The 13,038-nt window shown below is 39.9% G+C and overlaps 1 protein-coding gene across 1 annotated transcript in view; it reads left to right on the top strand.

The window, feature by feature from the left end:
* RYR2 (ryanodine receptor 2) overlaps window positions 1-13,038 on the top strand; it is a 6,224,161-nt gene that overhangs the window by 3,249,302 nt on the left and 2,961,821 nt on the right. The window contains exons 31-32 of the mRNA XM_044059048.1: window positions 1,879-2,231; window positions 2,412-2,526. Of these exons, the coding sequence (XP_043914983.1) occupies window positions 1,879-2,231; window positions 2,412-2,526 (468 nt within the window). The remainder of the gene's footprint in view (window positions 1-1,878; window positions 2,232-2,411; window positions 2,527-13,038) is intronic.

Here is a 13,038-nt window from a genome sequence, read left to right as displayed (position 1 = left end):
AACTCCAAGATTGCACTGCACTGGGGAAAAGGGCAAATTCCAGATGGTGGCCAACCGCTGCTTTGCCCTAGGAAAAAGTTTGATGTAAAGTCCGTTCGCTGATTTGTGTCTTCGACAAATAGTGTTCAGTGACTAAGGATTCGACAAATAGTAAGTTCAATTCTATGATGTAGACCTCATAAATATATGAGGTTTAGCTCAGAATACTGAAGCATGTAATCACAGATCATAAAATGTTAAAAATCTCAAGTGAGTCAACCTTTGGTCAACTGGTGCCACAGGCAAAAGGCCTCCACAGCACACCCAAACACCACCTGTTACCACCATCCTGGTCTACCTCTACACCATCCAGATTACTGGAAAAGCACCCGTGCTACACCAGCACCCTAGGCAGCTGCCTAGTTAGCCTATGCCTAAGGCCAGCTATGAAAGTGCTTGAAATGGTTAAAATAATTCATTTTACCAGTCTTCATAAAATGCTTAAGATTTCTAGCTTTCTCACAGTACATTTTCTTTGTAAAAAGAAAGCCACTTTGCTCCCTGTGTATGAGCCTGCACACCTTCACCCCTCTATATTTACATTTTAATTCTGGAAATGTACACTCCTGGGAATAGAGAAGTACCAGTTTTCTGAGGCTGTGCATTCTCTCAATTAGAATATATAAGTAGCAGGGGTGGGACTTATTTGTTCAAAAACTCTTGTAGTGTGTTTTCATAAAAAAGATTAGTAAAGCAAGATGATGTAACATATTGGGTTGACTTTGTTTTAAATATATGCATATATGTAACAGAAATATACATGATCTTCTTGTTACAAATTTAATTGATGTACTAACATGTTTGTAGTCTCAGTTAGCTTTGACAGATTTCTTAAGGTAATGCCATATAATAATGTGGGGCAAATTCAACTGGAAACATGCATGTGTTTTATATGGAAATAACACCTTAGCAGATGTGTTAAGTGGTACTCTGCTTTATTGGAATTTCTTACTCTGTGATTCCGATCACACATTTATAATGCTTTGGCGATGCCCTATGCTTCTTAAAACATTAGTCAAAAACAAGTAAGTGGAACTTGTGCAGACCTATCTATCTGCCTTTGTTTTTCCTTTGTAAATTTCATATTGATATTTAGTGGTTTGTCTCTGCTATGCTGTTGTGAACTAAACCCATACAGAGTGGATGTAAAAAGTTTACACTCCCCTGTTAAAATGCTAAAGTGTTAGTTTAAGAGTGTGCACACAACAGATTATTAGTTTAAGGGTGTACAAACTTATGCAACCAGCGTTTGTAGACTTTTTATACTTTTCCTCTAACAGATTTGTTTGTTTTTCAATTGAATTGTACAGGTTATAGGTCACATTAAAGGTGGGAAAAGCTTTGAAATGATTTATTATGGCCTCATTTTTTTATATCACAACAACCTGGCATTTTAACAGGGGTGTGTAAACGTTTTATTTCCACTGTACATGTTATGGACGATTGAATGATTGTGCATGACTAGCTCGTATGAGCTGTGTCCATACTGATTAGAGTGCTATAAGTGTGTGTCTTAGAAAGCATGCTTAGAGTACAAAATATGCATAACCCATTTAAAAATTATTTTATTTTTTACCTAAAGTGGCTGATTCTAAGAGAATTACTTGTGATGTGTGTGCAGGTTGCTATTTGCCTGTTAGAGCTCAGGCCATAACTTTCTTTGATTCATTGGTTTATTGACAATAATCTGATTACCATCGGTACCATTTACATCCACAGCATTCAGACTGCTTGTTACAACATGAATATGCAAACTAAAACCAAGTAGTAAATATAGAGACTGTATTTCTCAGTTCTGTAGACATTAGGTTGATTCTGATTCATATTTTTGCTTGGCAGGTCACAAGAATAGATGGTACTATAGACAGTTCTCCTTGTTTAAAAGTCACTCAACGGTCCTTTGGATCTCAGAACAGTAATGTGGATATGTCTTTCTACCGGCTAAGTATGCCCATAGAGTGTGCCGAGGTATTCTCAAAGTCCGCACTGAGCGCTTTGCCGAGCACCAACCTCTTCACTGCAAAGAGTGACCTTGACGATTTTGAAGCAGAATCTGATTTTGAGGTTCTCATGAAGACTGCACATGGTCATCTGACATCCAGCAGTATAGAAAAGGAGAAAGAAACTGCCAAACCCGAATTCAACAATCACAAAGATTACACTCAAGAGAAACCTTCTCGTCTTAAACAAAGGTCAGTAAAAGCAGCCTGAAGCAGAAAGGATAAAATGTTTTGTTTTGCACTCATTTTGAGGATTACTCTGGTAAGCAATATATGCAGAGCATTTATTGACAATGAAGTCAGAAAAATGCATAATGAACACTGCCATGGTTTGGTGTGGTTGGTATAAATGAGTTATTTATATCCTTGCAGGTTCATGCTGAGACGGACAAAGCCTGATTACAGTGCTACTCACTCACCACGACTGACTGAGGAGGTTTTGGCAGATGAAAGGGACAGTTCTGGCCACCTCAAACACACATCAACGGTAAAGTTCAAAACAAACAACTCCACATCATACCAAGATCTCAGATTTAATATGTCTTGTGCTTATAAGGAAATACCTCACCTTGTATCTTACTGGCTTTTCTAACTTCCTTCTAATGTAATTAGATATGTGTTTTGAAAATGTTAAATATGTAGTGCACCTTTTTTGTGGAACAAGTACTATCAAAAGGCTTCCTTATATTGTGTGTAGTAGCCCCCAAGGTAAAAAAAACAAGAAAGTGCTTATGGGTTTTATGTCTTAAGCTACATCTCAGATATTGAGTAACAGCAAACTTGTGACACAGTATTTGCAAGAACAAATACGCGTTTGTAGTTTTGGAGTCCTTCATTGCTTTGGGTGCACATTTTCACGGTACTCTTGCAATGGCTCCCTTAATGGGATGTGTCATTCTACAGACATAATTTACCTAACAGTAAAGTGTAATTCATGAGATGCATTCAGAAAGATGATAAGGTGCAAACAAAGTGTAAATATGCCGAAATGCTAATTGAACAATACAGAACCAAAATGCAACTGAAAAATGTACTGTAGGAGGTACCTAGTTGTGTCTTCATTTCTTGCAATAATATGATCATACATCTGCTGTTAATAACTGTGGCAGATGGGTATGTGAGCAGGTCTGTTTGTAGCAGTGCTGTCTGGGAGTGGTGCTTGGTAGCTCTTTTTATATAAAGAAAAGAATGTTTCCTTTTGTTCTAGGACATAGCACTGGCAAACTGGGTAAGTGCCAGTAAAGAATTCCTGTGCTTTCACTAGATGACCAGTTATGCCATCACCCACCCACTAATCCACATACAGCTGTAAACCACAGCTGGAATGTGACCAGGCATGCCCTCACCCACCCACAAATCCACATACAGCTGTAAACCACAGTGGGAATGTAACCAGGCATGGTTTCACACACCCACCAAGCCACATACAGCTGTAAACCGCATTGGAAATGTGACCAGGCATGGCCTCACCCACCCATCAATCCACATACAGCTGTAAACCACAGCGGGAATGCAGCTGTGGAAAAGTTCAGATGGTGGAAAGTGAAGAACAAAAGAATGAGTTACCAGACTGGGTAATGAAAAGTATTAGAGTACTGAGTTTTGCATTGTCTTAGGAGAGCAGATTAGATAGCCCAGTGAGCATTTATTAACAAAGAGAACTCTGTGACCAGAATGCATACATTTCTACTGTTCAAATTTTCATAGACTGTCCAGATTTTTGCCTTTTATTTTTTATAGTTTCCTAGTAGAATTTGTGGTTTTCTGATAAAGTACTGTAAGACTGAAGTCATTAAATAGTGACACTTCTATGGGCTAGGCTTGTAAAGACTCCAGGGCCATTAGCGTAGTACACACCTATGAACATATATTTGAGTATCAAACTACATATTCTTCAGAAAATGCACACTAATACAAATACCGTTGTTTACCAACTTTCTAAGATTAAATGGGGAATTTTTAAAGTCTGTCCCTATGTTTGGGCCTTTGTCTCCCCATTATTTCAGGATTTGTCAGATTTCTTGCACCAAGACATTGAGATGTATTCTAGAATGTTAGAATTTAGTATAGAGCTACACTTGACTGGACATATAACTTTGTCCTAATAGCAGATATGCAGCAGGAGTCCCAGAACAAGCCTACTTTATCCCTACCATGAAGAAGAAAAGCACATCAGTAATAGGGAATATCTACAAGTGTTTTGTAGCCCAGGAGGAGACATATGATTGCACGTCCTGAACTGTGCTGTAGAAGGTGGTGCAGTATTATGTAGTCCCACAGCCACTGCTGCATGCAGCTCACCCCCTGCTTTTGAGAAGCAGATGTTGCACTTTCATAGGTTCATAGGTTCATAGGTTGGTACTAGGCTATCGGTCCTAGGGCCTATACAAGCCTAGCCATAACAATTCCCTGGCGATTTCTTCCCACACTATTTACTTCCTGGACCCCTGTATAGCAGGGTGTCTGACGTGATCCCCGGGGTGAATTTCCTTTCTCCCATCCAAACGTCAGGGTTCCTTTTGAAGAGGGCCAAAGAGCTGCTCTGCTTAACATGTATGGGCAGTATATTCCAGAGTCTGGGGAGTCTCTGGGTCAAGAACCTATCCATCCAGTATGTTTTGTTTATTGTGATGACAAGGTTTAGATCCCTGGAGCATGTAGCTCTGAGGGATTGGGATTTCTTTAAGTGTAGCATGTCCAACAGCTCTGGGTTTGACATGGCCTTGTATGTTAAGCAGAGATTGCCTCTGAGTAGACGATATGCGGCAGAGTATAGCTGGAGTTTTTTAAGGTGGTCATCATAGGGAATCTGCTTTAGGCCTGTGATTCTTTTAGTGAGGTATTTTTGCGGCCTTTCCAGTTGTTGCAGGTATCTTGAGAGGTACATACCAAATGGGGCATTGTATTTTATAATGGGTCTAATGAGGGATGAGTACAGTGGGGCAGTGACCTCCTTTTTTCTGGATGAAAAGCCCTTGGTGATGAGGTGTGCCACATAAAAAGATTTCCTGACTGTTGTGGCGATGTTGTCATCGAAGGTGAGATCACTGTCCATCTGTGTCCCTAAGTCTCTTATCACACTTTTGGTGTTTAGTGTACTACCACCTATGTGTTAATTCACGGGTACATGTTTTTTCCCAAAGGGGATAACTATTCATTTCTTGGCATTGAGCTTGAGCCCATGGCTCTGGCACCAAGAATCTGTTTCTGTAAGGCCTTTTTGTGGAGTATCCACATCATTTGGAGATTCAATAATGGCTCCCAGTTTGCAGTCATCTGCGAACTTTGTTAGCCAGAGTCCCTTAGTATTGGCCTGTACTTCAGAGAAGTAGATGCCAAACAAGAGTGGTCCCAGGACTGAACCCTGAGGTACACCACTTGTCACTTGTCTGGAGCTGGATTTGGAGTCAGCTATTTTTACAGTGTGGGTTCTGTCAGTAAGCCAGTTGACAACCCATCGAGTGATGTAGGGATCAATGCCCGGCTTAGTAAGTTTATCTATGATTACAAAGTTGGGGATGGTGTCAAAGGCCTTGGCGAGGTCCAGATACGCTGTGTGGACTGCCTTACCCTTGTCCATGGCTCTGCAGACTGATTCGAAGAAGTCAGTCAGGTTCAGGAGACATGATCAGACCTTCACAAACCCAAACTGGGTGGGGTCCAGTGTTTGAAGGTTGCCAATGTCTTTGTTTATATGTTCCATGACAATACATTCCATGGCCTTGCAGATCAGGCTCGTCAGACTGATGGGGCAGTAGTTCTCGGGATCCAAGGTGGATCCCCCTTGTGGAGTGGGATAACTGCAGCTGTGCACCACTCAGTGGGTACGAAGCCTGAGGTGAGGCTTTGATTAAACATGACACATAGGTGAGGTGCCATTTCATTTTCAGTATTAAATTAAATGCATTCAGTGTAGGTGTAGGACTTCTTCAAGTATCCCTTTTCTCCTGTCTGTTCATGATCCTCATGCAGAGGGTACCACGATGCACATGGATTAGGGAAAGAATTCAGTTTGATAATATGAGAGCTGTATTATTGCTTTCTGCAGGTTATGATCTCCAGCACGGATTGGAATTGCTATTAGTGAGTGAGAAGTGGATGGTATGAAACCTGGCACCTCCAAATCAGATCCCATGGTTGTATCTTAGAAAATGGAACATTAACCTCTGCAGGTAAGAAGGGAGCAAGGATCTCAGGTGGAGGAGTTGAAGTGTCTTGAGTGAAGGCAGACGGGATCAGGAGACTGACCAGTGAATGTGTGTATAAGTGGCAGTACTGCAGGCATATTGTACATGAATGTGGTGGTGAAGAGAGAGATTTCAGTAAGGGAATTAAATGTTCACTCTACTGGTCATTCTAGTCTAAAACTGAATGCTAAAAAAATGTATAATAGTATATTTTGGAAAGTCAGACTCCATGGGAAGTACCACATAGAAAGTAAACCCCTTAGAGTAGAATACAAGATGTAAGCCACATGAAATACACAGACCACCTCAAAGCCTTATCTTCATACTCAGTCTGCTACAAACTGTTGAGACATGATCAGTGCCTGGCTTATTAGGCATCATCTGATCAAGTACTGAGAGACTTGCTATACATCAATAAGTCTAACTGCATTAGCAATACCTGCCCCAAGGACGACAGCTACTTGGTCAGATACTCACTGTTTTTTGAGTCTCTATAAGCTTGACATTCAGTTGAGATCAAGGGCCACATTTGGCTCCATCATTCTTCAGAATGTCCTCCCTTTGTACCACCCAGATCATTTTGGCTGGGGACTCTATCCCACAGGTTGAGATGGATGGAAAAGACAGCATCAGAAATGAAATTTATACCAACACTAGATCCTTGTTGTCTTCTTCAGTTCATCTGAGCATTCCTTTCCTCTGTTCACCTTCCAGATTAACACTTTTTTGGTTTGTTGCTTCTACAGGACCTTGTAGGCCTTCCTAAAGTCTGCTTGTGTTGGACCTTCATTAGGCCTTGGCCTTTGAGTTTTTATTTCATGGCCTCTTTGGAGGAGTCCACTATGAGAAGGGCAAACTCGATATTAGGAAAGTGGGTGGTGTAGGGCATTATAGAAGAGGAGCTTGAGCCTGGAACCACAGTCTGATTGCTGGCCTTGGAGCTGATTGGATCCGATAATCCACAGGCTGAGGCAGACAGAAAAAGACAACACAGTTCTAGCATTGTGGTAAGTACATAACTTTCGTTGTTCTGACAGGAACTTGGTGTGTTGCTTATGCATTATTGCGATTGGGTACTGTGTGATTGTAAGCATAAGTATGCTGTTTGTGAATACTTTTTGACAACTTACCTTCTGGCTGACTCGTTCCAACAAAGCATACTGCATTTGAGACATCCTCCTTGGTTACCAAAGAGCCCTTGCTGACACCGTGGGCTCAGGCAATGACTCAGCCAATGGTGAGTGAATCTGTAGTGGTTATTTGTCATTCCTCAGACCACTCATTCATTTCTCCGGCTCCTTCTAGTTGGTTGTCTTCCAGACCTGTAAAGAAAAAGAAAAAGTTTGAACATTGTTCATCTGAAGACATGGCATCTGTTAGTAAAGATGATTTTCTTATCTTAGCCAGGCAACTTTTACAGCCTGTTAATCCTGGTGCTTATAAACCCCTACCTGAAAATAATGTCAGCAGAGATATTCCTTTTTTATAAACACCTTTACTGAATTATCACTTGTGACATAGGCAAAATTACATTTATATAAAAGTAATCAAACTGTATTAACAATTTCACGTTTACAAACAATATACTTCACATACATTGCTGTATATCATATAACCCCAGCAACATTACATACATTTTTCAATTCCTGCTCTTTTTTAAACAAGAAACATCTACAATAAACCATCACTTATGACACAGACAATCATACATTTATATTAATGAAAATAAACCACATCAACACAGTCCTAGTTGCAAGCATGTTACATCACAAACCATACTGATACACTCCCATTTGCAAACATTATACATCACTTATAATCTGGCCAATCATTTTCAGTCAAACATTACACAGCTGATTTAAGTTCTTCCTTCTTTTAAACCTCATTCCTCCCGTGAATATATTCCAAAAATTGCCATTTTTTTCCTATGTAGTTTGCTCCTGCCGTTTTCTAAAGATCTCAATTCCAGTTACTTGATTTCTGTTACTATATTCACTACTTCTAGTACAGTTGGTTTAGATTTTGCTTTCCATTTTCTAGTAATTGCTTTTTTGGCACCCACCATAAATTAGACACAGCAAGGCCTTACCATGTCTAGGCAATACTGATTCTGTATCGTAGCTCAAAAAAATGATCTCCCTCATCACACCAATCTGCCCATCCAGTATCTCTGACAGTGCATCCCACAGGGAATCCTTGGAATCCTTAAAGTCCACCAACACACCTCACTACCAGAAAATATGTTTCCATTACCTCTTTCTTGTCACACCTCCAACATGTGCTGATTACTTGAGGAAAAATTCTCTGAAGTCTACTTGGGTTATAAAAATATCTATGTAAACATTTCGAAGCAAAAATCCTAAATTTTCTAGATTTCGATGCATATTTGGCAGACATACATATATCCTCCCATTATTTCTTTGTGAATTACTTGCATAGTCTCTCTTCCTAATGGTTTCTAAGATCATCTGACTGATTCTTATAGTTATCATGCAATATTTTATATACTCTACTAATTATTCATTTTTTAATGTCAGCTTCTGTTCTAGATTCTACTAAAAACTCTACCAGTGCTGGTCTTTCATTTTGGAACCCCCCCCTTCTTTCTCTTTGCCTATATTCTGACATCAGTCTTTGATAGAAAAGGCAATCTCTAACCTGCAGTCCAGATAAATTCATGGCGTCTTCCCATTCTATCATCTTTCCCTCGCTGGTTATTTGCTCCCAGTACCTTGGCTCTTTTTCCAGTTTTCTCCGACAAATTCCAGATCCCTGTTCCCTATTGTCTATATTCCTAATTGCAGTCATCCCTATCAGCAGAATTTCCTTTCTCCATTCCCATGTTGGCTTAGTTCATAGGATATTTTCTGTTATTTTATGGATATAATTTTCTGTATGATTATTGTTACACTCCTTAAAAGCCTGCATCCAAAAATCCCAGTCTCTCCTTTTTTCTTGATACCCCCCCCACTTCATCATCACCCCTTTCCACTTTGAATTATAGTTTTCTGCTTGTGCTATGTATAGGAGCCTTAACTGTGTATCTCTGAAATACCCCTTCAAATCAAGTAATCCCAGTCATCCCTGTTCTATGGGAAAAATCAGCTTATCCCACTTGCTTCTTGCCGTCTTCCCCTCCCAGATAAAATCTTTTAGCTCTTTATTGTTATCCACAACTTCTCATCTGGTTGATAAAAATGTGCCTGACCTGTCTATAAGACTAATGGGATTAAAACATTTTAACTGCTTGTATCTTACTCTTCATATAACAAAATTTCCATTTTCTCAGTTTTTGTATTATGTTTTGTTTAGTCTCTTCCCACATATCCTTAGTTGCCACACCAGCATCATTTTTAATCCATACTCCTAAATACTTCATTTTATCTTGTCCCCATAAATATGGATATTGCTGGACCAATTCATGTGTGGGAACATAATTTATCGCTATTGACTTTGTTTTAGCTTCATTAAGTTAGTGTCCCAAAAAGATATGAAATTGTCTCAAAATGTTCCACAACATTGTAATGTCTCTTTCTGCTTTTCTCATGTATAAAATAGTATCATCTGAAAATAGAGCCAGCTTTTCTTGACTACCATATCAATTATATCTTAGAATTTATGAGTCCCTTATTTTCTTTGCCAATGGTTCATCAACAGAGATATTCCTGAGGAAAACATGTCATATGGACAGAGCAGCTTCTCCTGCAAATTCCCAAGCCCGAACCTCTGATTCAGAGGAAACTTGGTCTTCAGAGCCCTCCTAACTCCCTTAATTTTTTTTCTTTTCAAAGACAATAGCCAGGATGAATGAGGTGGTTTTATGAGAACAGGTGGGTATTCCTTCTGAACTGTGGCAATATCATGATACGTCACAAGTATTTATTCCTCATTCTACTCTCATACTGCCTGTAGTGCCAGTTTTGGAGAATGTATTTAATGTTGCCTGTAATAATCCTGGCTCTCAACCTTCAGTGCCTAAAAAGGCAGCTAGACTTTACAGAGTTTCTCAAACTAACGGATATTTGCTTTCCCACGTCACGTATGACCTTGCATCCATATCTGTGTCCTTGCCAGCTGGGAATATACTCTTGGTTTCTTCCAGTCCTTATCATGTGTAATAAAACCACAAAAATAGGTGTGGACCTCTTGGGTTTTCGATACTGAGTGATGCCTGCCCGGAGGGAAGGAATAACCAATTTTACAATGCCTTTCACTCTTGATCCTAAACGGTGAACAGATTTCCATGTGTATGCTTTAGCCCTGTGGGCAGCTGGAGCTCTATATAGAGCTGTTACAGATCTCTATGAGCTCTGAGAAGAGCTGTTTTGTGTTTTGAATGCCCTTTCGGGCAGATGCGGTAGTTCTAAAAAGAACTGTTTTGTTTGGTTCACCGAAGCTGTGTCTGTGCCGCCGGTTGGTCTTACCGGAGCTGATACAGATTTCTGTGAGCTCTGAGAAGGGCCAATTTTTGTTTTGAATGCCTGTTCGGGTGTTGGTGGTAGCTCTAATAAGAACTTTTTTGTTTTATTCTTCAATGTGTCTCCGGTTGCTCTTAACAGAGCTTGTACAGATCTCTTTGAGCTCTGAGAAGAGCTGTTTGGTGTACTGTGAGCTCTGAGAAGAGCTGTTTGGTGTAAGGTGCAGATCCACGTGAGCTCTGAGAAGAGCTATTTTGTGTATGGACACAATGGGCTCTGGGAAGAGCTGCTGTTGTGTCCTTCGGTGTTCCGCGGTGGTGTCGATCTCCGTTGTCCTTCTTCTTGAACAGATCTTCTCTTTTGCTATGTGTGAGTCCTAAAAAGGACTATTTGTGGGCAAGAAAGAAAATGCATTCAAATGATTGGTAAGAGAATATTTTTTTCTTCCAATTTTCAGATTCACGTGGAAGTTTATTCTCTTTTGTAGAGTTTGAGAGAATTATCTGCTGCACTTCCTCTTGAATGTAGTGTCTATCTGAATTCCATTTTTTCTAAAATATTTAGTTATCAAAACATATTTTAAAGAGTGTGTATGATTGAGCAGATCCTGTAAGTAGGGCCACTGCTACTGCAACAGTGTTGAGGAAATATGCTAAGGTACATAATCAGAAGTTTTTTGATGACGTAAGGTCTGAAAAATTTTAATTCAGCTTTAGATAAGGAGGTTTTGTTTGACCCCATCTGCTGCTGAGGTCCTCAATCAAATTGAGGAGAGAGGGAAATTAATACATGACGTTACCAAGATTTTTCAGACCCCCTCCAAGAAATCTCCAAAATCCTCTTTTCTTTCTAAAAGGCAGAGCAAGCAATCATTGCTTTCTCAAGCCAAACAAGGAACCAGAAAGAGATGGCAGGAAGAGAATAAAAAGAAACGAGGGTCGTTTACTAATAAGTGGCATTCTGATACTTCAGAATGACTGTACAAGCTCCTTCCCCCTTTCCACCCTTGTCGCTTAAAATCTGTCCCAGAAACTGGATCTGTACATTCCCCTTTGGCAACAAATTGTTTGAGTCTTGTATGTTAAAAGTGGTTCAGAAAGGAAAAAAGGGGGTTATTGGATACAAATACTTGTTTTCAGGAGAGTTCTTCCCCACCTCTCGAACCAAACATTTTTTCCTCAGTTTATTCAGCATTTTCTCACACTAGGAGTCATACAAATTGTGTTATTAGTTCAATGGGGCAATGGCGTTTATCCCAAAATGTTTCTTGTAGCAAAGGAGTCTTCTTGGAGACAAGTTCTAAATCTTTCCTTTCTAAATCTGTATGTGAAAGTACCAAAATTCAAGATGTTGATCTCTCATTCCTCAAGTAAGTTTTTTGGTAGCCCAAGGCTTTATCAATTTTATCAGATTTTCTGTGTCTAGGTCTCACTATCAGTTCTCTGCAGTACCCTTTGGGTTAAATATAAGATATTTACTAAGTGTCTAGCTCCAGTCATAGTGCATTGCAGACTGAATGACATTCACATATTTCATAATTTAGATGACTTGCTCATCTTTATATTTTCTTTTTCCAGTTGTTAGGAGTCATGGCTCTGTTCTCATCTGACCAGTCTGGGATTCCAGATAAATGTTCAGAAATCTTCCTTCATCACACCAATGGGATTGTCTTTCAAGGCTGTCTTATAGACACCTCTCAGCAAAAGATCCTTTTGTCATAAGATAAGATAGATTTTTATCTGGCCACGTTTATGAGCTTCTCAGATATGTCTCATACATCAGTGAGAGATTATCTCAGGAACCTAAGGTCATGGTGTCTATGATTCCTCTAACCAGGTTACACATGAGAAAGATTCAGTGGTTTCCAAAAAATACACGGACCTAACATTTGCATCCTTTGGAATTTCAGATTCTAATTTGGGGATTTATCAAAAAGGAACTGCAGTGGTGGAGGCTACATATAGGAACAAATTCAGCTATCCACCCCCCCACCCCATCTCCAAGCCAATCTATAACTACAGACACCTGAGATTGTGCTTGGGGGGACAGTTTCTGTGGGGTACTGGTACAAGGCCTATGTAAGTCCTCAGAAAAACCAAAGCACATCAGTGTCAGAAAGATATTGGCTGTGATCCTTGCCTTAAAATCTCTTCATCATCCATGGACCTATTATGGTGGTTACAGACAACACCACAGAGATGGGGTACATAAGCAAGCAAGGGAGCACAAGGGCTGGCTATGATGGGTTCAGAGGTAGCTCTTCAGCACATTTTCACCCTCCTAGCATCTTATGTTCCTTTAGAGTATAACATGGTGGCAGAGGAGCTGAGTAGGACCAGGACAGACCATTCAAATGGAAATTGAATAAGGAAATCTTCCAGGAATTGATGCATT

The sequence above is a fragment of the Protopterus annectens genome, chromosome 1.part2 (assembly GCF_019279795.1).
Source record: "Protopterus annectens isolate FY-2018-M chromosome 1.part2, PAN1.0, whole genome shotgun sequence".
Lineage (NCBI taxonomy): Eukaryota > Metazoa > Chordata > Ceratodontiformes > Protopteridae > Protopterus > Protopterus annectens.
Note: the sequence above shows the minus strand (reverse complement) of the source record. Positions and strands in the feature narration are given on the sequence as shown.